Source organism: Lepidochelys kempii, chromosome 2, assembly GCF_965140285.1.
Source record: "Lepidochelys kempii isolate rLepKem1 chromosome 2, rLepKem1.hap1, whole genome shotgun sequence".
Taxonomy (NCBI): Eukaryota; Metazoa; Chordata; order Testudines; family Cheloniidae; genus Lepidochelys; species Lepidochelys kempii.
The window spans coordinates 143,634,276-143,658,385 of record NC_136381.1 but is presented as its reverse complement, the minus strand read 5'-3'; the positions used below and the strand labels follow the sequence as shown (position 1 = coordinate 143,658,385).

The following is a 24,110-nucleotide window of genomic DNA, read 5'->3' as shown; positions in this document are numbered from 1 at the left end:
GACCTGGAATTACTTCAAGTCAAAGTTGCAGAAACTATCAAAAGCCTGCATCCCAAGAAAGGAGAAAAAATTCATAGGCAGGAGTTGTAGACAAGCTAGATGAGCAAGCATCTCAGAGTTGGAAAAAAAATTTGAAGGAGAAAGTAGTTAAGGACATTGAGATCAATGGTAATTGGAACAAAATATAACAGCGTTTTACAAAAGGTAGATCGTGTCAAACCAACCTGATCTCCTTCTTTGAGAAGGTAACAGATTTTTTAGACAAAGCAAATGCAGTGGATCTAATTTACCTTGATTTCAGTAATGCATTTGATACGGTTCCACATGGGGAATTATTAGCTAAATTGGAAAAGACGGGGATCAATATGAAAATTGAAAGGTGGATAAGGAACTGGTTAAAGGGGAGACGACAGCGCTTCACACTGAAAGGTGAATTGTCGGGCTGGAAGCAGTTACTAGTGGAGTTCCTCAAGGATCGGTTTTGGGACCAATCTTATTTAATCTTTTTATTACTGACCTTGGCACAAAAAGTGGGAATGTGCTAATAAAGTTTGCGGATGACACAAAGCTGGGAGGTATTGCCAATACAGAGAAGGACCGGGATATCATACAGGAAGATCTGGATGACCTTGTAAACTAGAGTAATAGGATGTAATTTAATAGTGAAAAGTTCAAGGTCATGCATTTAGGGATTAATAACAAAAATTTCTGTTATAAACTGGGTACGCATCACTGGGAAGTAACAGAGGAGGAGAAGGACCTCGGAGTATTGGTTGATCACAGGATCACTATGAGCCGCCAATGTGATATGGCCGTCAAAAAACCTAATGCAGTCTTGGGATGCATCAGGTGAGGTATTTCCAGTAGAGATAAGGAGGTGTTAGTACCATTATACAAGGCATTGGTGAGACCTCATATGGAATATTGTGTGCAGTTCTGGTCTGCCATGAGGATGAATTCAAACTGGAACAGGTACAGAGAAGGGCTATTAGAATGATCCGAGGAATGGAAAACCTGTCTTATGAAAGGAAATTCAAAGAGCTTGGCTTGTTTAGCCTAACCAAAAGAAGGCTGAGGGGAGATATGATTGCTCTCTGTAAATATATCAGAGGGATAAATACCACGGAGGGAGAAGAATTATTTAAGCTCAGTACCAATGTGGACACAAGAAAAAATGGATATAAACTGACCATCAGGAAGTTTAGACTTGAAATTAGATGAAGGTTTCTAACCATCAGAGGAGTAAAGTTCTGGAACAGCCTTCCAAGGGAAGCAGTGGAGGCAAAAGACATAACTGGCTTCAAGACTAAGCTTGATACGTTTATGGAAGGGATGATATGATGGGATAGCCTAATTTTGGCAATTAATTGATCTTCAACTATTAGCGGTAGGTATGCCCAGTGGCCTGTGGTGGGATGTTAGATGGGGTGGGATCTGAGTTACTACAGAGAATTCTTTCCTGGGTGTCTGGCTGGTGAGTCTTGCCCACATGCTCAGGGTTTAGCTCTCCACCATATTTGAGGTTGGGAAGGAATTTTCCTCCAGGGCAGATTGGCAGAGGCCCGGGGGGGTTTTTGCCTTCCTTTGCAGCGTGGGGCACCGGTCACTTGCTGGAGGATTCTCTACATCTTGAAGTCTTTAAACCACGATTTGAGGACTTCAGTAGCTCAGACATAGGTTAGAGGTTTGTTACAGGAGTGGGTGGGTGAGATTCTGTGGCCTGCGTTGTGCAGGAGGTCGGACTAGACGATCATAATGGTCCCTTCTGACCTTAAAGTCTATGATTCTATGATTCTAGCCCAGCCAACTGAATTTTAGGATATTGGCAAGATCTCACAGCAAAGACCCATCATGATCTGCAGAGCAGCAAATCCACCATGTTAGATAAAAGTATCTCGTCCATGTCTGAACCATCAGGCACCAGAGAAATCTTTTCCTACTGCAATGCTGCTGGTTCACACATATGTGAACGTGCATGCACACACAATAAAAGTGTAGTAACTCTATACAACTGTTGCATAACTAATATTTGATAGGAAGCCTCCTTTCCAATTAGTCAGACTGCCATAGTTTTCTTGCTGTAGATACATTCCACTCTCTCATTGTAGGAACTGAAAGTCTCCACTGTGCTCCAGTGCTGCAAAGCTAGTGTGATTTACTGGCTGAGTTATGTGTGGGCAGGCAGATAGACATAACACAAGATGAATTTACCAGTACCTTGACACTTGATGCTCCCTAAGGTGCTCCCACCTCCCTCCCCTCACCTCAGTTAGGTAAAACTTTGCTTCCAACTTTTTATTAGATTTGCTTTCAACAAACCCTAATTATAATTCTTATATTTTTTCTTAAAGCTAAAATCTGTGTTCTGATGATAAGACTTAAATCCAAACAGATAAAAGCTTTGATGCTGAAGTGTGGGCCTCAACAGAGAGTTAATAGGTAGAGTTGAAGCTAGTTAGTAGAGAAAATGTTAATAAAGTCAATCTGATTAACGGGTATAATTTTAGGGAACAGATTTTATTTTGTCCTTTGGATACAATACAGACTGTATACGGTTAACATGAAAGCCTGGTAATAAGGATATTTTTTTTGCCACAGTGGCGTCCTAGTTAAGTGAGTAGTTGTAACACCTTAGGTATGTAGATAAATACTGAGTAAATGAGAGTATCACACACACACAGAGGGCCTGTCTCTCCTCTCATGCCAATTTTGCACTGCTATAACTATGAATGTCAATGGAGTTGCTTTATTTACACTGATGTAAAATGAGATCAGAATCATACCATGCATATCTTTCACACTTTATATTCTGAAACCTGCTGACATTGAGGGCATATTGCAAAGCTCATTAATTTTCCCAGGCTTTCTCTAAAGGCTTGTCTGCTCTGGGAAAATTCATTGGGCTATATGTGCTAACACACACGGTAATACAAAATGTTCAACACATTTTATACAAGTGCTGTCATATTTAAAATCATGTCAACTAGTCATGGTTAACCCTAGGTTCCTGAACCTGTAAAAACTTATGCATGTGCTTAACTTTACACTTGAGAAAATTCGCAGGGGAACACACACATTTCGAGACTTAAACAAGTGCACCTGATTGCAGAATTGTGGTCAGTGTTGTGTTACTTGACACAAGTTATAACAAGATGCATCTTCCTAGCATAGACAAGCCCCAAGGAGGGTTTCGTAGATATTTGCAATTATATTACATTACAGGGGACTTTTTTTTTAGAAACACTTGAAACTTTTTTTTTTAAATAAATGAATAGATTGTGAAAGCCTCGTGAAAGCAACCATTTAACTGATTCTCCCAGCAGGAAGTCCTTATCAGCTGATTATCATTTGTGACAAAGTAAAATTTCCTAGGAAAGTGAATTTATTAGCTGCAGTAGTTGGCCATATTGTAGTCTAGTCTTCCTCTTTAAGCTATAAACAGCTTCAAATTTGTTAGTCTGTAGCTTAATGAGATTTTCCATCAATCCTGTTAAACTAACTCAATTAAGCAAACATAATTGAAAAACACACCCTTTTTGCTTGTCAAGACAAGGCCATACCAAGAGAGCCAGAAGCATTCAATTTATTCTAATTGTTTACTTTTTGCTTCTGCTTTTCCAACTATTCAAGAGAAGAACATCAAGACAGGCTACTACAGTTGGCAGACTGAGCATTCCTATGTAAGCACACCTGAGAAACACTACACAGTTTATCTCTATGTCTGCCAGTACAGACATGTATATGTTGTTTATGATCAAGTTTCTACATTTCTGCAAACTGCTGCTATATTTATGTTTCATCTCACAATAATTTAAACATTAAACACATACACAGAAGTATAGTGCTGTCAGAAAGTCTCTAGACTTAAAGGTCTTCTCTATATCTATTTTCATGTATTTGTAACTGCTGTAAACATTCACTCTAGACTAAAATTTGGCTTTCAAACTGTTGGACTGCTCACACAGTGGGAAGTTTGCCAGGTCTATGCATGAGAAATGGTTTAATGGTTCAAATAAGGTCTACTTGGCTGTTTCATATCTGCATAAGCACAGAAAATAGTTCTTAGGCATTTTCACCCTTCTCTGATTCCTTCTGTGTATTACTTGCTACAAGAGTAAAATTGTACGAGTCTTTGGTCAGTTCATTATAGATGCCTCTATGATAATTTAACAGATACATTTTTAAACTATTGTAAAAATCACACAGAGCAATGGAAAAACATTTAAGTATTTAATAACCAAAACAAATATTTACTGAAATATAATTTTTAGGCCAGTATGCTGAATGGCAGACCGAGACTCCGGTTATTTTCAGAACTAATCTTTGTAAAAAGCATCAGTACAGAGATGTTAAAAGTGGCATACAGAGACTCAGAGGCAGTAACAATACTTTTCATAAATATTTTCATCAAGCAAGTTTCATATAAATTTATTACAGAAAACATGCATACTTTGCTACTGCCTCATTTACCTGGTATACTGAGAATATCATACATCCAGTGCTCCTACATCTAGATTTCGAGACCAAAGTGGTTTGGATAAGCACCCAGAACTCATACATCATGACTTAAAGAGTGGAAAGTATGAAAAGTGAACCAACAGTTAAACAAAGCATTCTCCCATTTATATAATTTGTTCAGTTTTACTTTACAAGGATCAGTTAATTAAAAGAACAATGTCAACTCTTTAAAGTAAGAATTATTTCTACCCTGATGCACAATGTCCCTTTGGGGCTGAAATTTCAAAATATGGCATTTATATTTTCTCTTATACATCTTGCACATATAGGCCTTGAAGCTAATGGGACTACTCACATGCTTAAAGTTAATCATGTGCCTAAGTAGGCAGGCCATTTGTCTGGTTTTAAGTTGGACAGTTCTGCTTTTCTAAGGTTTGTCTCCTATCCAGTACTGAGACAAAAACCGGCCACGATTTTGTCCAGCTCCAGATGTGGAGGTGCCATTTTGAAGAGTGCATTGCCCTGCCCCTGCTGGTGCACTCTTCAAAAGGGCAGCTCCCATGTGGAGTGACGTCACACTGGTGTGGATGGAGTCACACAGGTGAGGGTAGGCCCATGCCATTCCCAGAAGTACTGGAATGTCCGATATTCTGGGGATGAATGAGTGGCCATCCTCTGCCTAAGTGTTTTGCTGGAATGGAAGCATAATCATTTGTGTGCATACTGATTGCATATCATAGAATCTCAGGGTTGGAAGGGACCTCAGGGAGTCATCTAGTCCAACACCCTGCTCAAAGAAGGACCAATTCCCAACTAAACCATCCCAGCCAGGGCTTTGTCAAGCCTGACCTTAAAAACCTCAAAGGAAGGAGATTCCACCACCTCCCTAGGTAACCCATTCCAGTGCTTCACCATCTTTCTAGTGAAAAAGTTTTTCCTAATATCCAACCTAAACCTCCCCCACTGCAACTTGAGACCATTACTCCCTGTTCTGTCAACCATTACTCCTTGTTCTGTCACTATATGCAAGTAGGTCACAAATATTGTACACACTGTTGTATGTGCATAAATCAGAGACAGGTTGACCCCTTTAAAATTATGACCCACAAAGTCCTGCATCAAGGTACAGTTATCTACATTATGTATGGACTTTGCTTTGTGTCACATTCCAAAGACTGGAAAGCTTTGAAACAATTTTTAAAGTAAAAAGCATTTCAAAACCATGCATACTCAAAGGACAGGCTTTGAAGAATGTAGATAAGGGGAAAATGGGGTACAACAAAAACAAAAGCACTGAGGCTTGTCAATACTTACCATTGAGCCACTTGGAATTGTATTGTGCAGTGCGGAGAGGAGGAAGAGCCCCCAGACTGCGATAAATGGCAGGATCCCTTCCTGGGAAATCCATGGCTGTAGCAGCATATAACTCCCCACTGGAAGTGAGAAGAGCTGTGGAATTGTGTTGGGGACTGTAAGGACAGCGAGCCATGCCACTGATCTGATCATGTATCTCTGTCAGGTTGCTTAACTGGAAAAGACAAAAAAAATTACATAAGCATTACAAGATGAGACAAACCACACCATCAGTGAAGAAAAATACCATAAGCTCAGAAAATGTCTCATGTTACCATAACACAGTGCCAAGCACACTTCTTTAACACCTTTTTTCCAGGCCCATGTTAGAAATATAATGCCCTTCTGGTCTTTTTATCTTCCAAATTCAAAGAAACACAGTGAGGAAAACATTTACATTAATTAATTAAGAATTATACTTAAACAAACAAAACAAAACACCAATAAAAGGTCACCATATTCCAGCCAGTGCTATTTTGATACGTTTCAGAGTAGAAACCATGTTAGTCTGTATTCGCAAAAAGAAAAGGAGTACTTGTGGCACTTTAGAGACTAACAAATTTATTTGAGCATAAGCTTTCGTGAGCTACAGCTCACTTCATCGGATACATTTAGTGAGTGCAGTGAAGTGAGTTGTAGCGCACGAAAGCTTATGCTCAGATAAATTTGTTAGTCTCTAAGGTGCCACATACTCCTTTTCTTTTTGCTATTTTGATGTTTATTCTAATTTTAATTAATCCTTGATGCATTCTCTCTCTATCTCTCCCTTTGATCTATCCTTAATCAATAATTTTCTTGTTGACATCTTTTAAATCCATAAATTGTGTCTGTGTTAAAAATAGCAGAATAACATTTCCAAAAATTTGGAGGTTTGTTGCTGACACCAATCAGAAATCAGCGTCATATATATTATCATCTTAGCTAAATCTATCTGTACATAGCTGCATCAGCCTTTCTTTACTTTTTTTGGCCCACAATGACATTCATTAGATATCCAAATTTTACACAATGGGATGCACACACCAAGTTTTTGTGACCCTCCATTTTATGTACTTAAATCCTGATTTATGCACGCAAAGGTGGATTTTGGACACCCTGTTAAACGTAATACATTTGAAATTTGGCTGTGTATCTCATCTCTTGTGTATTGCTATATTGTGAAATATATTGAGGCATAAAATTCCAAGAAAACATTCAACAAAATCACTTAAATAAAAAGGGGATGTCAGTTTCATGGTTTTATCATAACCACACTTTGAAATCATGCTAAAATCTCTTTTCTCTCTACGAAGATATTTAAATGTCTGTATCTTATCATATCTGTTTCGTAGGCACCCTTTACTAGAGGGGCCTCTGAACTTTATTTGGAGTGTTCCAGGGGAAAAACCTGTGTGCAGCAATCTAGCCTTAGAGAGAGAGAGAGAGAGAGAGAGAGAGAAAGAGAAAGAGAGACTTCCTCCGGCAGGGAGAGCAGGTGGTAGACTCCAGTTTGGGAAGAGGCGTGAGGTGGCTGCTGTGGAGCTCTGTCCATACCAGGAGCTGCTGCTGAGAGTCTGCAGGGGCTTTGATCAGAGGCTGTTGGTGGCTTCACTACAGCCAGGGCAGAGGCTGTTGCTGTGCCTAGAGCTGACTGAGCTGGGCCTGCAGTGAAAGACTGTGAGTAACCCCCACTGTTAATGGAGAAAGTACTTGCCCGGGAAGGGGCACTGCAGAGAGACTGAGTCTGAGGAGAGGCAGAGTGATCTTCCCATTGAACCAGGACCCAGAGCTGCTGTCATTTGGTGGAGACAGCTCCAGCCTTCATTGGGGTTGTGCAGTTTGTTGCCGTGGCTGGTCTGATACACAGAACCCACAGAGCGCTGTCTTCAGCTTCAGATCTTCAGTGCGTCCACGAAAGTGTCTCGGACTCTGAAATCCAGAGGAGTGTACACTCCGGGGTGGGGTAAATGGTACTGTATACTATATTTGTTAATTGATTTTATTCAACTTCCCCCCCTGTGGATTTAAATCAGTAGTGACATTTAATCTTAGCCTGTTATACCCTGTTTCTTTAAGTTGTTAAGTAAATGAGTGTTAGCTCTAATTTAAGTATATTGGATGTATACTTAATATAATTTATAATTGGTATTTGAGTTAGACCCATGCCACGGGTTATTATTATTACTATTTGAAGGGGTTTATTCCTGGAGGTTCCCAAGGCACACCATTGAGTGTGTACAGGAGCCAGCCAGGTGGAGGCACCACCAATTTTAACTTCCTTTAGGAGTAAAGGGACCACAGCAGAGGGTGGATAGAGGATTCCCACTTATCCAGCATCACCACTGGGATACTCAGAATCTCCTATAATGTCAACAACATCAGGCACACAGGTGAGTGTTGCCTGATCCCAAGTAACCCAGGGAAGAAAGGAGGGTTACATGTTTGTTCCCAAAACCCGAAGATGAATTTGGAAAGGTTCAGTACACATCACAGTCATGCTTGTGAACGTGTTCTGGAATACAAAAAACTGCATTTGCTCAGTATTTTCTTGCTGAAAAAAATTACTAAACCCTTTTGATCTTCTGCAAACATGGCAGTTACAACACCTTTTAAAAATTTATTTTATTTTTAAAGACATGCTGCATGTATCTGAAATTGTTCTGGCAAGTTTGAAAAGCATATGAAAAAAGCGAATAAAAGGTATTTAGATTTTAGGCCAAGGCCCTGAAGTCTAGTTTTTTAATTGACCAATCTTTATTTGATTTGCATATTGCAGTTACAGCTGTCTCATTTCTTGTAATTTTGAATGTATGCACATTTATTGCTTATATTGAATGTTGTTAGATTGACAACCCTATAGTGTGAACTACTCTGATTACGCACAGCGCAGGCAGCAGCAGCAGCAGGGCAAATTTCCCTATGCAAATCTGCCTCATCCCTAACTTGAAAGGTACCTCTATACAGATAAGAGGCGTTCGGCCTTGAAAGCTGATTCAGTCTCTTTCTGCCAACAAGAGGACTAAATAAAGTCAAATACGGTGGTGATTTTTGTGATGTGGAAGCTTGTTCACTGTGGAGATCTCAACATTTTACACAGGCAACTGATCAGAGAGATGATTACTTTCAGTTACTGACTAGTGCTGTATTTGAGCTAACAATCTAGAAGTGAAATATCCCATTACCAATCTGCACAGCCCCATAGCAGCGGTTTTGTTTCACAGTGGCAATAGTCATCATTTCTGTGAACATGTGGGATCAATTTGTTTACTCATACCGTCCGATTGGTGCAAACAGGAGTGAAAGCATTGGTTCCGCAGGTGAAGAGCCGGTCACCGCCAACGAGGAGCACACGGATATAGTTCTGGCATTCTTCCTGTGATGCAGAAAAGAAACAATGTATTCAGCAATGCCGCAAAGGAGAGGGAGGCCATTTAAAACTTGAACTATTCATCAGGGCTATGTCACTGTATGTGAAAACTCTGATAAGCAATGCTTGAACTTACCTGATAAGTGAGAAATCAATAAGTACTTAGATTGAATTCCTAACTATAGTATAAGAATCCATTCTGTCCTTAAGAAAAGCCCCTAATAGAGTCAAATAAACCTGTCCAGTACTGAATGCATCTGCCAAATTGATATTTTAAAAGTCCAGTTAAACTTTGTATGTGATATACACCACCCTGAATAAAAATATCGGTCCCAAAAGATCAAATGCTATATCTCACGACAGGCCAGGCCACAGGGTGAGGGTGGTCAGTGGGTCACTAGCTTGGGTTTGTTGAAGCTACCATAGATATACCTCATGAGCTAGATCTCCAGGTGAGGATTTGGCCCTATTACTTTAAAGCATGACATTAGAAGCATATTAAATTACTCACAGGACATACATTTCTCCAATCACTAAGGTTCCTCAAGATGGCCTCCAAAATTTCATCTCTTCAAATAACATGTAAACTCACCCTGGAGGAATTATGTTACTTTTTTTTTAACTCCATTACAGTGTGTGACATTTTTCTGATGATTAGACTCTGATATTGGAGAAATTAAGACACAACAAAAACTTTCATGGCTGGTTCAGGTATGTATCACCTGGCAGAAGGCTTTTTGTTGCAATACTAAAAATCTATTAGAATTGTAAATCAAGAAGATACAAATACTCCTGCTGCAGCTTAAATTCACTAAAACTCAAGCAAAAAAAAATAGCTTGTAAGAAAATAGTTTACAGACACCTCTGGCTTAAATGAATGGCTAAGCAGCTTTCCATTTTGCTTCTAATTCTCAAGGTCTTTGGTTAACGTTTTAAAGCACATTGGGACTTAGCGATGTAACTCCTGATATTAACTGAGGTCATGCAGCTAAATCCACACCCTTTGAAAAGGTACCTTGTTATCCTGCAGAAAGCACCATTTTCTGGGCTTCCGCTACAGTGACATCAAATGCAGTTGTGCATATGTTTTGAAAACAGGTCGCTATCTGGACCCACTGGAGTATACTATAGAATTTGTGGCACTGCCTTGCATTGTGTGTATGGTTGCACATCCAGCAGTCATGGTTTTGAATTCAAAAAGGGACAAATTAAGACATATGGTGTCTGAGCTACACTGAGAGGTAAGGAAGGATTTGTACCACATGAGTGGTGATGGCTGGAGGCAATGGGCCAAATTCAGGCCTGACATAAGACCCTGCAATTGCAGTGACTTTACCAGGGCTATGTTTTGCTTATTAAGCAGGCAAAAGCCAGGAAGCCATATTACCATGAAGTGAGCTGCAGGCAGAATGCTCACCATTGACCTTTACTACATCTATAAAAGTGTAACACATTTTCCGCAGTGCAGTCCCCCTGCCCCCAATACGTGCTTGCACACAGGATGGAAAGTGTCCCATTGATTTCAATGAGAGCAGGTGGAGGCCATTAGAGCTCAGTGGCAAAGTGCACTTCAGAGGTCTGATGAAGTGAGCTGTAGCTCACGAAAGCTTATGCCCAAATAAATTGGTTAGTCTCTAAGGTGCCACAAGTACTCCTTTTCTTTTTGCGAATACAGATTAACACGGCTGTTACTCTGAAACCTGTCAGAGGTCACCATAACAGCCCGCACCATGGAATCCTGCCCTTACAGGATTACAAAAGAAGAGGCACTGGCCAGCGTCCCATGTCCCCTCACCTTGTTGGTGAGGGCACTATTTATTTGGCTCAAATCATGAAAATGAGCCTTTGTAAATTGAAGAGACTCTAAACAGATTAAAAAACAAAAGGAACAGAACTATTTAGACCCATGACACAAAGAGTTTTAAGCAAAGAGTTTTAAGCGTATTCCTTTAGGACTCTTTTCTTCAACACCAAGTACAAAAAAAACCACAAAAACCCAGTGCATGAGTCTCTCAGGTAACCTACTATTCAATTAAAATTAAATTTTTAAAATCCTCTAATTCTTAAATTTAAGGTTTTCTAACACTTTCAGATTCAGACAGGGGAGGTCGCATGGTACTCATGAGGAAGATGGTTGTCTAGTCCCAGACCACCTCACTCACCACATATCAATTCTTCTCTAATAATTACTTTCCTAGCAAATTGGCAATACATTTCTGCCATAAAATTTTACATTGATCCTCTGGATAAACTTCAAACTGTTGAATATGGATTCCAATGAAAAAATGAGGGGCAACAAAAGACCCAAGCCTGAATCACCTAAGCAGATGAACGGGGGAGATCCTCAAGGCCATAGCAGAACCTAGCCTAGGACATTGTGACACTGAAAGATTTCCTCACAGACTGACTGGATTTCGATCTCAAAACATATTCATGGCCTCTCTAAAGATGTATGTGATGTAAAATCCCCAATTGCTCACTTGGAAAATCAGCTACAAAAGATTGCCATTGAAAGCAGTGAAATTAAAGTAGAAACTGCCCCCTTAAAGCTTAGACTAGACAAACTGGAAGAAAAACAGGATGACTTAGAAAACAGATCTTAGAGAAACAATCTTCACCACTTGGGCACTGCTGAGGGTCTGGAGGGGATGGATAGTATCACCTTTCTTCAGAAACTTCTCCCTGACATACTTAAATTGGACCCTCAGCCACCCCCATTTGATATTGAAAGGGCTCATTGAATGCCTGGTACTAGAAGACAGGTGTCTGATAAGCCCAGACCCATCATCTTCAAGCTGCTGAAGTTCAATGATAAAGTAATGTTAAAGAATGCTGCCATAAAAGGGGAAACCCTTATGTACAGAGGTCACAAAATTTCTTTTTCCTGAGTTAGCCAAGCTTATCAAAAAGAGGACTGCACTCAATGGCATAAGTAAATCCTGAGGGAGAGCAACGTCAGCTATAGCATCAAGTACCCATCCACCTTCACTATGGCTTTAACAGGCTCCACAAGATTTTGCAAAACTCCCTCTGAAGCTTGGCAGACACTTCAAAGATTGAGACCAAATTTGACCAAAAATAGCATAATGTTTTTATCACCATAAAAGGCATACTTGTTTTCCTATGTATTCTTGTAGATATGGTAATCTTCAATTACACCATCTTCCCACTCCTAGCAGATAACCAGCAAGACTGAACTTTGTAACTGAGCAATCACAACTGTATAGCACTGCAATGCATAGAGTAATAATTTAACCCTAAACTGGGGTTTATAGCACCATCTACTGACTAAAGTATTATTTCCACTACTCATAATATAGGGAGGGGAGGAGCAGTTGGAACTGAAGCCTTCAGGGATCTGAACATGCCCCCACTGGCTTGTTTTAAATCTGTTAATTTTTTTTGTTTGTTTTCCATGACAAATATATTTTGGAAGACATATGATATTTAACTATAGATCTTTTTCTATACCTGACTCTTAGAGGGTCAACTGAAGATATACATTAACTCAAAACTAACTAGTATCTAATATGTATAAATACAGACCATATCCTAGAGATGTGGTTTTACAATAGCACAGAGAAATAGCTATCTTTAGAATAAGGTTATATGTCTTAATACATCATTTAAAGCTTCGCCATGAATTTTCATAGAGTGTAGACCTGGAATGTGAGGGGACTTAAAAAACCTTCCAAAAGAATTAAAATCCTGACACACCTCAGATCAAGTAGCTTTATTGCAGGAAACTCCTCTAGCAGAAATAAATGCCGATCAAATCAAGAAGATGTGGGTAGGTGCTGAGTATCATTAATTATTGAATTCTAAGAACAGAGGCACATCCACTTTAATTCATAAAAGTATAACTTTTCAATATATACAGTCCCAAAGGAAGATACATTCTTCTTGAAGGCTGTTTCAACTCAAAAAAGTTAATTTTTGGAATCATTTACATTCCAAGTGGAGGTAATTCTGAATTTTTCAAATATATTGCAGACATCCTTTCTAATAAAAGAGACATTCCTGTAATACTGGGAGGCAATTGGAATACTACATTAGATAGATATCTGCACAGCTCTCAAAGCCCAATAAGCTAACCTTTATTGTTGATGTATGAAGCTGATACAAACAATATATGGAGACTGACACACCCCAAGGAACAAGACTATACATATTTCTCTTCCGTACATTCACCTTAGTCTAGAATTGACTTTTTTCTTGCGTCTTCAGAACTGATTCCAGCATGGCTAGAAGTAGCTACTGATAATATATTAATTTCAGATCATGCTCCAATTATACTTACCATAGACGCTGGTTACACATAATTAAAATCTTCTAGGTGTAAGCTGAACACTCTGCTACTAAAAGATGCAAAGTTTTGCTCTACAGTTGATTCAGTGATCTCTAACTTCATAGAAGAAAATAAGCACTCAGGTATCTCAAATACCATCTTTTGGGAACCTCTGAAAGCTATTGTGAGGGGAGAATGCATGAAGCATGCTTCCCAAAAGAAGAGTGAAAAAATCAAGTTACTAGGCTCTCTGGACAAGGAAATAGATGAGTTGCAGAGAATGCACAAGAATGCCCAAAAGAATGAAAACCTCTTATGTTCTCTAATCAATGCCAAATAAATAAAACAAATGCTTATCCAGCCAAGTAAAATTTGAATCCCACAGGATCAAACAAAGATATGAATGGGGAGAAAAAGTAGGTAAACTACTTGCCAGAAGACTTAAGATGGAACTAGGCAACAGTAATATCTCTTCCTTATTCTCCATCCTTGACCCAAAAGATATAGTACATTTAAACAATTCTATCAAGCTTTATATAAATCAATCAATTTGACTCTGATAAGTTTTATCATTTCATTGAAGGCCTGCCTTTTAATACCTGAACTTCAGAACAAGTGTTGTTTATGAACAAAGCTAACACAAGAGATCAAACAGACTATAAAAAAATATGAATTCCGGCAAGACCCCGGGGATGGATGGCTTTCTGGCAAATTTCTACAACAAATTTTGTAATCGGCTATCTTCTATTCTTTCAAAGGTCTTCAATGAAACATTCCAAAATGGAACCGTATCTTGTGACATGAGAACTGATTTTATTACTTTACTATTAAAGAAGAACAAAGGTGGTTGCAACTGTGATGACTTCCACCTCATATCTGTATTGAACACAGATTGCAAAATAATTGCAAACATTTTAGTGACACCACTGAACACCATCATCCCATTAATCATACACATAGATCAGGCTGGTTTCATTAAAAGAAAATTGGGGGCTGATAATACAAGAAAAAAAAATCCCTCACTTGATCCAGCAAGCTCAGATGTCAGATATTGCCTCTACAGACTTACTTCTAATGCAGAGAAAGCCTTTGATAAGTTGAATGGATTTATCTAATGGCTGTCCTAAAAAACCCTTTGGATTTGGACAAATATTCCTGAATTGGGTCAGTGTATTATACAGCTCTTCTCTCACTTAGAATCATAGAATCATAGAATCATAGAATATCAGGGTTGGAAGGGACCCCAGAAGGTCATCTAGTCCAACCCCCTGCTCAAAGCAGGACCAATTCCCAGTTAAATCATCCCAGCCAGGGCTTTGTCAAGCCTGACCTTAAAAACCTCTAAGGAAGGAGATTCTACCACCTCCCTAGGTAACGCATTCCAGTGTTTCACCACCCTCTTAGTGAAAAAGTTTTTCCTAATATCCAATCTAAACCTCCCCCACTGCAACTTGAACACTTCACTATCAACCAATGAAATTATTTCTCCCACATTTCAACTAGAAAGAGGGACATGACAGGGATGTCCCCTCTTTGTCCCTCCTTTTGTCCCTCTTGAACCACTGGCAATGTACATACGTCAACACTCAGGCATTGAAGGGTGTGACTATAAACAGAAAAGAATACAAAATCAGTTTGTATGCTGATGACTTTTTTGTACTATTGAAGAATCCACACTCATCAATCCTATCATTGTTGAATATAGTTAAGGCTACGTTTTAGTCATGGCTATTTTTGGTAAAAGTCATGGACAGGTCATGGGCAGTAAACAAAAATTCACAGCCCGTGACCTGTGCATGACTTGTACTATATATCCCTGACTAAATCTTGGGTGCTAAGGGTGGTGGCGCATGGCTCGGGACCCCCCACGGGTGCTGGGGAAGGGGGGGGGGGGCTGGGTGACAGTGCAGAGCCCGGAACCCCTGCCGCTACTGGGGAGGCAGGGCCAGGCAGCGGCGCGTGGCCTGGGACCCCTGCCAGTGCTGCTCGGGGGCAGGGGAGGTGGTGGCCCGGGATCCCTGCTGCTGCGGGGAAGGGAAGTACGGTGGCCTGAGACTGGCCCAACAGCAACTGGTGAGGTTGGCCCAGGGGCCAGAGCCAGCTGCACCAGCTGCTGCAGAAGTCATGGAGGTCCCGGAAAGTCATAAAATCCGTGACTTCCGTGACAGACTTGCAGCCTTAAATATAGTTGATGTTCTTGGAAAGATCTCTTGTTTTCGCATTGACTGGAATAAATCACAGGCAATGGATATATACAAAAAGACCACATTCTTCTCAGTTTCAGCATTTTCCATTTTAAATATGCAAGGAAATAATGTATGTGCGTATTAAAATTTGTCCTAATAGTCCCAATTTTTTTCTATAAATATGGGCTATACATTTAAAGAAATTTCCATGGATACAGCGAACTGGCATCTCCTCCGTCTATCCTTACTAGGGAGATGAGAAATAGCCAACATGAATATCTGCTCAAGATTGACTTATATCTTTAGCCTATTGCCTTTCATTGCCTCTCCCTTGCTCTTTGCTTGAATAAATAGGCCTATCATGCAATTTCTATGGGATATAAAACAGCCTTGTTTGTCACACCAGACCCTTAAAAAATCCTGGGGAACTGGAAGCATGGGGTTGCCAGAATTGTATCTATATTATCTAGCATTCCAAATGTGTCCTATTGTAAGATGGTTTCCCTCCAACTGCTCTGTATATGTACCGGCCTGGTTTGATATTGGAAACAAAACAAACAACCTTAGCTATGCCATTCTTTTATATATCTTAAGAGGCTACCCACACTCTTAAGGAAAACTCCAGTCTTTGCATCTACATGGGGCATTCTGCAATGCATTAAGATAACTACAGCATCCAATATTACCAACTCTCTTCCTGTACTACTATGAGATAACCCATGATCAAGGCCAACTCCAGGCTTAAGTTTGGATAGAAAAAGGACTAACAAAAATTAGAGATATAATACAAGATGATAGATTGGCCTTCATTTACGAGTCTAAAATATCAGCTACCGCTGTCTCACAGTTCCTTCATGCAGCGGAAAAGTTCAAGGATTCATGCAAGGATAGGGCACAATTGATGTGTTGCAACTCTCTCACTTCTAGAAAAACATGTAAAGAAATATGGAATCAGAAGTCTCCTTGTAAAAATTACTTATAGGTTGCTTAATGGTTCAGAATACCATCTCAACCTCAGTCTCAAAGAAAAATGGGGAAAATAACTTCGCCTTACTACCACAACAGAAACCTGGGAGGATATCTGGCTTAATGTGAAAGATACTTCAAGTTTTTATCCCTGTGATTCTTTCAAGATATTAAACAGACACTGTTGGACTCCAGAATGTTTGTTTAAGGCAAGATTGCATCTCCAACATTCACTGTGTGTTGCCAAAGAGCCACTTGCCAACCTTTCACAAATCCTCTATACTCGTCCAATGATGCATGTGTTCTGGAACACCATATTCAGTGCTCTCTCAGAAACTTTAAGTGTTGCTATCTTTCCCTTCTCCAAGCTTGTGTATTTTAAGGGCTCTGGATGAGTTGGTATTACCAATTAACATTAAGAAATTGATTGCAGGAACTATTTTAGTGGCCAAAAGAGTTATTTTGAGAAATGGAAATCTGCAATTCTTTCCTGATACACTAACTGGTTTCCTGAGCTCTCTACTTCTGCATTTATGGAAAATATGACTCTGTCTAATAGAAACACTTGGAAAAAATATGAGGATATCTGCTCACACATGAAACTATTGCATACATTTGCAGTTTAGTATATATTAGTCCCCGATACTCATAGGTTATGACTCATAGGTTATGTTCTCACTTATTTATCTATTTAGTAACTTCAATAACTGACGCCCTGCATGACCTATACAGGTCCAGAGGTTTTGTTTGTTTGTTTGTTTGTTTTCCAGGTTTTACAAATCATGAACATTGAATTTTTTAATTTATATTGTGATAGACCCAGGCCAGTTGGGTACAGCAGAGTAGCAGAAGGCACTGGATTAACAGTTTTCTGTCTGTTTTTGACTGACCAGAGCAGGGGCTGCTCCAGGCTAATAAGAACACCTGACTCCAATTAACCTGCAAAGAGTCAGGTGAGGCCATTAAGCTAATGTGACCACCTGACTCTAATTAAGGCCCCTCTGATAATATAAAAGGGCTCACTCCAGTCAGGCAGAGAGGAGCTGGGGAGCCAGAGAAGAGGAAGTGTGGCTGAAGGGCTGGTTAATGAAGACATCCTCAAGTCATTAGTAAGGGAGCCCTAAGATCAGGGTGAAGAAGGGAGAAGCAGGAGAGCTGTGGGGAAGTGGCCCAGGGAAATGTAGCAACTGTAGCAGTAAAATGTTGGCTGCCAACAGCTGCTACCATTAGGGTCCCTGGGCCGGAACCCGGAATAGAGGGCGGGCCCGGGTTCCCTCCAACCCACCACTACAGAAGCACCTCCTGGGAGGGGAAAACAGGCCCCTGTCAGGACAGGAGGCTAAACTGTTTTGGCATGAGGCCGGAGGAGCAACAGAAGCTGTGGGAATTCTCTCACCAACCTCCATTGCTGGCTTGATGAAAAGGGCTCAGTAGACAGTATCCCTCATCCTAGAGAGAGAAGGGCTACGTGGAGGGTTGCAGTGAGCCTCTGAAGCTAGCATAAACCGCCTGGAAGCGCAGGACCCACAGGGACAAGGTCAGAGCTCTGCCACAATATGCTATTTCCATCTTGTGCATGTATTTATATGTTTTGTTTTGTTATGTGTGCTTTTTATATACAAACAATAAAAATAAAGTTTTAAAAAAATTCAGACTGAGTTCCAAAACCTCACACAATACCTTTACCTTAAATTCACCAAAACTTTTTTAAAAAAAAATATTCTTTGAACCAAACAGAAGTCAGGAATATTAATAAACTACAGAGCAGTTTGGCAGTACTATTGGTCCTTTTCAGCTCTTAGAAGTGATGGTTAAAGCTTTGGATGCTTCCCTTACTGCAAATTTTGCTTTTTAGTCAGGGTAAATGGAATGCCATCTTTGTTTCTTTTGATAAAGTATGTTAGCAAGAGTGGTATGTACAGAAACAATAGGAGATTTTTCATCTTTTGCTATCCCAGCAAGCCTTGGAATGTAAGTGTAGGAAAAGCAAGTGGACTATGATATTACAGCCCATTAGACTTATTCACCTCTCCTCTTCATACTCCACAGCCTGCTGAAATAGCTCTGAGATAAAATTAGTTGTACACTGAGCACCCACTCTGTGTTCAAGAAGAATAATGTTCATTTTCAACACTGACATTCTTAACATTTGCAAGATTCTTTCCTTCTATGCTCTCAATCCTTGTGCCAATTTTTCAATGATTCATATAATACAACATGGTAAGCAAAAGATCTTGGGTCACATCCATCCCTTGTATAAACCCACTCTGCAATCAAAGTAGATTTGACACTGGCCCAAATTCATCCTGGTGCTATTTTTATAAGGAATCACATTTAAATTAACCAATATTTAAAAGAAAAAAAATCACACTTTGGGAGAGAATTAAAAAACACATTCTCTTTTGATGAACCAAGGGACACTTTCTTTACAATTAGCTATTTTACCCATATTTTTAAAAATAGCAACAGCTAAAAAAATTGGAAAAACTATTATGTTATAGAGTCATGTGAACCTTCCAGAGTCAGTTTGCTGGGTTCAGAGACAAACTTAACTATACGGGATCACTTAGATGTTCAAATTCAGGAGTCTTGGATGTCTTTAAGGGATTACAATGGCTTGCTGTGTGAAATAGCAGTGTTTGGTATAAGGTTGGCCTTTGAATTCATCAGACTTCAAGAGCAGTTTTGTTTGAACGGGTTTATTTCACATAGGTCTATTCTGCAACTGATGTTTTACCCACTATTTTGGTTTCCTGCTCCCTTATAAAAAATCTTCGGGAAAAAAACAATTTGTTTACCAAGCATTCTCTGATTTTACAAAAATATAAAGTAGACTAACAAAATTTATGCCAAGGTTTCAACTATTATCTGGCCAGGTTTTTTACTTCATTTTCATAACAATTTGACAACATAAGGGCAATCTGGTTGCAGATATTTATCTCTTTGTAGCAAATTCATTGTTTTAGGTTACCATTTCAGCTATGTCTATATTTGATTTTTATGTTTTTAAATACTCTTGTGAAGAGCCCAGACACTCATGCATTGGGCCCTTAGAGCCTTAAATAATTAAATGAAAAATGAATCCATTGCAGGTTATTTTTAATCTTTTGCTCTATTTTCTCCCTTTATCTCTCATATTTATTTCCTTGCTTTACAACAATCCCTGCTGCAAGTGCCAACCTGAATGGCCAGATTTAGTACCTTTTAACCATGTGGACTTCTGTGGAGCTTATAAAATGCGAACACATGCTGGCCATAATGACATTTTATTTGGCTCACTCCTTGATCCACTAGTTATTTTAAGCACCGTTTAAGGTCGATAACTCTATGAAGTTTAAGTAACTACTATCAGCTTTCTGAAGCCAAGTGTGCATTAAACTGTCATATGTGATCATGTCCTTATATATTTTCCCCTCCAACTCTCTTCCTTCCTTGGCTTCTAACAAAGCTCAGCATGATTATCTATTATCAATAAAGTCTGTAGGCAAAATTTGATGCAGGTTCCTTTTCTGCAAATAAGGTAGCATCTCAGTAGCCATAATCCAGTAACCAACGGAATTCCTCAATAGAGTGTAAATTCATTCTTCAGAGGCATACCAGAGGGTGGCCCGTCCTCTGGGCAAAATATTTTTGGGTCTCACTCTTCCCTATGAGGGAACAACCTACATAAGAGAGGAAATGCCACGATTTTCAATCGTGAAGTCTTCCCACTTATTCTTCCATTGTGGCAGGAGGAAAAATATGGTTTTCCCTGAGCCCCCTCTTAACGTGCACATTCTGTTTTACTACCTCAACCCACTGGCTCCCTGCTGCCAGCTGGACTGCAGAGCTCCAACAGAAACCATGACTCAAACGAGTCCTTCTGCCCTGTTGTCCCTGGTAATCCTTATCCCCCTACTCCGGTAAAACAGGTTCCACGGCAACGAAGAGGGAAGCAGTCTCAGGTAGAAGTAATTAATTTGTTTTCTCCACTGGATTTCAGAGTGTGGGAGAAGAAGGGAAGTTATAGGAGTGAAGCCAGCTCCCTGGCCTCATTCTCTGTTGTCCAACTGCGTAGAGGTGGAAACTCACAGCTGTCCTACAGAAGGGCTTCTGTGGTGTGAATGGAAAGAAAGAGCATGCCACACAGGAAGAGCTCCCTGCTCCACCAGCACAGCCTCCTTTTGCACATAGAGCATAGGCCCTGTAAGTAAAGACCAAATTTTCCCACTGTAACCAGATCCTGTGGTTGGTCAACAAAAAATTAAAAAGGGCTCCCCACTTTATGGGCTTAGTCTGTTAGCAGAATACACCAAAAAAAAAAAAAAAGAAAAGAAAAAGAATCCCCATCAAGCCCCTTCTTCCCCGGTCCCAGACTCATTGTTTTCTTTTTATTTTTAACACAACAGCAATTATAACAAAAGAAATTAACAGTTTTAAGAACAGTCAACTTTCTCAGCCATCTCTGCTCAAGTATTTGCTTGTTGATTGCCTAGATAATCTGAACTCCCCAACCACACCCAGGCAAGACCAATAGGTTATATAGTACCTAATAAGACCTATCGGCCAGACAAAACTATGTGTTTAACTCCTGATGGTCTTGGAGAAGCCCCTGTAGCAGAGACAAGGGAAAGGGGTGTTTCCTCCTGGGAACCATTTTGGAATTTGGTGCTGTTGACCCTGAATCCTAATGGGTCATATTGTGTTTCCTTTTCCCTTTTAGACTGTGAATGGTGAATATGACTGCGGTTTGAAATCAAAAGCCCTTCTGGCTTGCTAAACAACAGAAAAAATGGTTAATGACCTATCATAATTGTTGTTCTTCAAAATGTGTTGCACATGTCCATTCCACTCTTGGTGTGCGTGGGCCCTGCACACAGTTATCAGAATTTTTTCCCTCAGTGATACCCATCAGAGTGGCTCGAGCACCCTCTGCTGCTGCACACCACTGGCCACCACTGTAAAGGGCCAGGTGACACTAGGGTTGCCAGGAGACCTGTTTTCGACTGGAACACCCAGTCGAAAAGGGACCCTGGCGGCTCTGGTCAGCACTGCTAACCAGACCGTTAAAATTTATTTACCAGATTTATTTGGGCATAAGCTTTCATGGGTAAAAACCCACAAAAGCCAGCAGGAGAACACTTCAATCTTCCTGGACATTCTATAACAGATTTAAAAGTAGCCATCCTGGAACAAAAAAACTTCAGAAACAGACTTCAAAGAGAAACTGCAGAACTAAAATTAATTTGCAAATTTAACACCATTAATTTGGGCTTGAATAGGGACTGGGAGTGGCTGGCTCACTACAAAAGCAATTTTGCCTCTCCTGGAATTTATACCTCCTCATCAGTTATTGGGAGTGGCCACCCTGATTGTATTGGCCCTGTCAACACTGGTTCTCCACTTGTGAGGTAACTCCCTTCTCTTCATGTGTCAGTATAATAATGCCTGCATCTGTAATTTTCACTCCATACATCTGAAGAAGTGAGTTTTTTACCCACAAAAGCTTATGCCCAAATAAATCTGTTAGTCTTTAAGGTACCACCGGACTCTTGGTTGTTTTTACACAAATAACCATATTATTGTACTGTAATGACATACATATTGCAGTAACAGTTTTGGATCACTGCTACAGAGCACTTTACTCTTTCTTTCAGAAGGGTATGATGGGAGTGAATGAAAATTGGTGCTTGTGTACCCACGCTCCTGAGGTCCATTCCTAACAGTCTTTTTAAAAAAACATACTTAGTACTACTCCAAGCAAAAGTATTTAATATCAGCATATGCTTTCGTATTGTGCAGTTAAATTTGGATACTATGTTTCTACTTTGTGACAGGGGAAATGTTTAGTGTTGTCAAGCTAAAATTCAAAGTACGCTAGTGTAGGCTGAGAGTTACCTTTCTTTTCATCTATCATGTTAGATCACAATCACTGTGCTGCAACTCTCAGACATGGGCTGACGTTCTCATAGTTTTAATCGTCAAAAGCAACTGCTACTAAAACAGAGGCCTATGCTTTTATTTACAGGACACATTCCAACCATATTTTCTACTATATGTCCCTTTAATAAATACAATTTGTCATATTCCATTGCCATTTAGGCTTTTTTTTTTTTAACTCCAAGATGCTGATGTCTGTGAGCTGGCTTGCTGATAAAGCTGGATTAATGTTTGAGGGCTATATTACATTAAGAATCATAAATCTTTTAGGGAAAAACAACTTAGAAAGTGAATCCCCTTAAGTATTATGCATAATTTAATACAAGCCTACTTAAGAGGTCCCTGAGGGTCTTTGTTACTTTTTTAGATACAGACTAGTTTTATTGTTTTATTTCCTTGTAATCTATTCTATCATTAAATTCCTTACATATACGATGAAGCATCTCAGAAAGTTTCCTTGGGTTAAAAACTTTAAATAAAATATTAATTATCATTTTTTACCTCTTTATTGTTGTTAGTGCCATACATTTCCATAGCAAAGGCTGCATTTTAATGACTATAGGAGAATAGTTCCTAAACTGAAATGTGGGCTCCACTGGGACAAAGGAGAGGGGCAACGAGAGGAAACAACCCCAAATCCACCTTCTCCCCGCACTGCAAGTATGTTTCTGCAGCCAAAGATGGCCCTTTGAAAGCCACTCATCCTCCCTCCTTTCTTCCCTCCTCCTGTTTAATATATTTAATGCAAAAGGAACCTGGGGTGGGGGGTGACAGAGAGGTGGAAGGCAGAAGGGATTTTTGAGGGGAGCCAAAAGTGAGACTTGGGGAGTAAAGAGGCTATCAGTCATGTGAAGGCAGACTACCAACTTGCTTTTGCAGACAGGAACTGTATCAGTTTTCTGGCACAGAAAAGCCCCTCATACCTAGCAGCACCAATTCTCCTATATCCCCCTGAGCTTTCTTGATGCATGACCTACAAAACAGTAAACAAACAAACCCTGTCATAAGAGTGGCCATACTAAGTCAGACTAATGGTCCATTGTGCCCAATATTCTGTCTGAGCTAGATACTTCCAGGGAAATGAACAAAACACGGCAATTTTGAATGATCCGTACCCTGTCATCCAGTCCCAGCTTCCGGCAGTCAGAGGTTTAGCGACCTGGAGCATGGGGTTGCATCCCTGACCATCATGGCTAATAGCTATTGATGGACCTGTCCTCCATGAACTTATCTAATTATTTTTTTAACCTAGTTATACTTCTGGTCTTCACAACATCTCTTAGGAACAAGTTCCACAGGATGACTATGCATTGATAGATACAAATTCCAGCCTTTTTCAACTGCAAAGGATTGTGGGACATAGTAGGTTGTGCGTGACTTTTGACCGTTTGGAGGAAAAGGGAAGAGAGGAAGAAGAGAAAACAAAGAAAAAGAAAAAAGAAGAGGCAAGATAGACAGAATGAACATCAAAAAGGAGTGAAGCTGATAACTGTTCTAGGGTAATAGTATGAAGGAATATGGAGAAGGAAAATGTCAATCCACCAAACCACTACAAGAGGAACTACTGTTTTAAGCCATAAACTGCAGAAAATTG

At 39.8% G+C, this 24,110-nt stretch overlaps 1 protein-coding gene across 1 annotated transcript in view; it reads right to left on the bottom strand.

Annotated features, from left to right (window-relative positions):
- Positions 1-24,110, bottom strand: part of SEMA5A (semaphorin 5A) — a 656,101-nt gene that overhangs the window by 247,840 nt on the left and 384,151 nt on the right. The window contains exons 6-7 of the mRNA XM_073332370.2: positions 9,065-9,163; positions 5,773-5,986 (exon numbers count right to left, since the gene is read on the bottom strand). Of these exons, the coding sequence (XP_073188471.1) occupies positions 5,773-5,986; positions 9,065-9,163 (313 nt within the window). The remainder of the gene's footprint in view (positions 1-5,772; positions 5,987-9,064; positions 9,164-24,110) is intronic.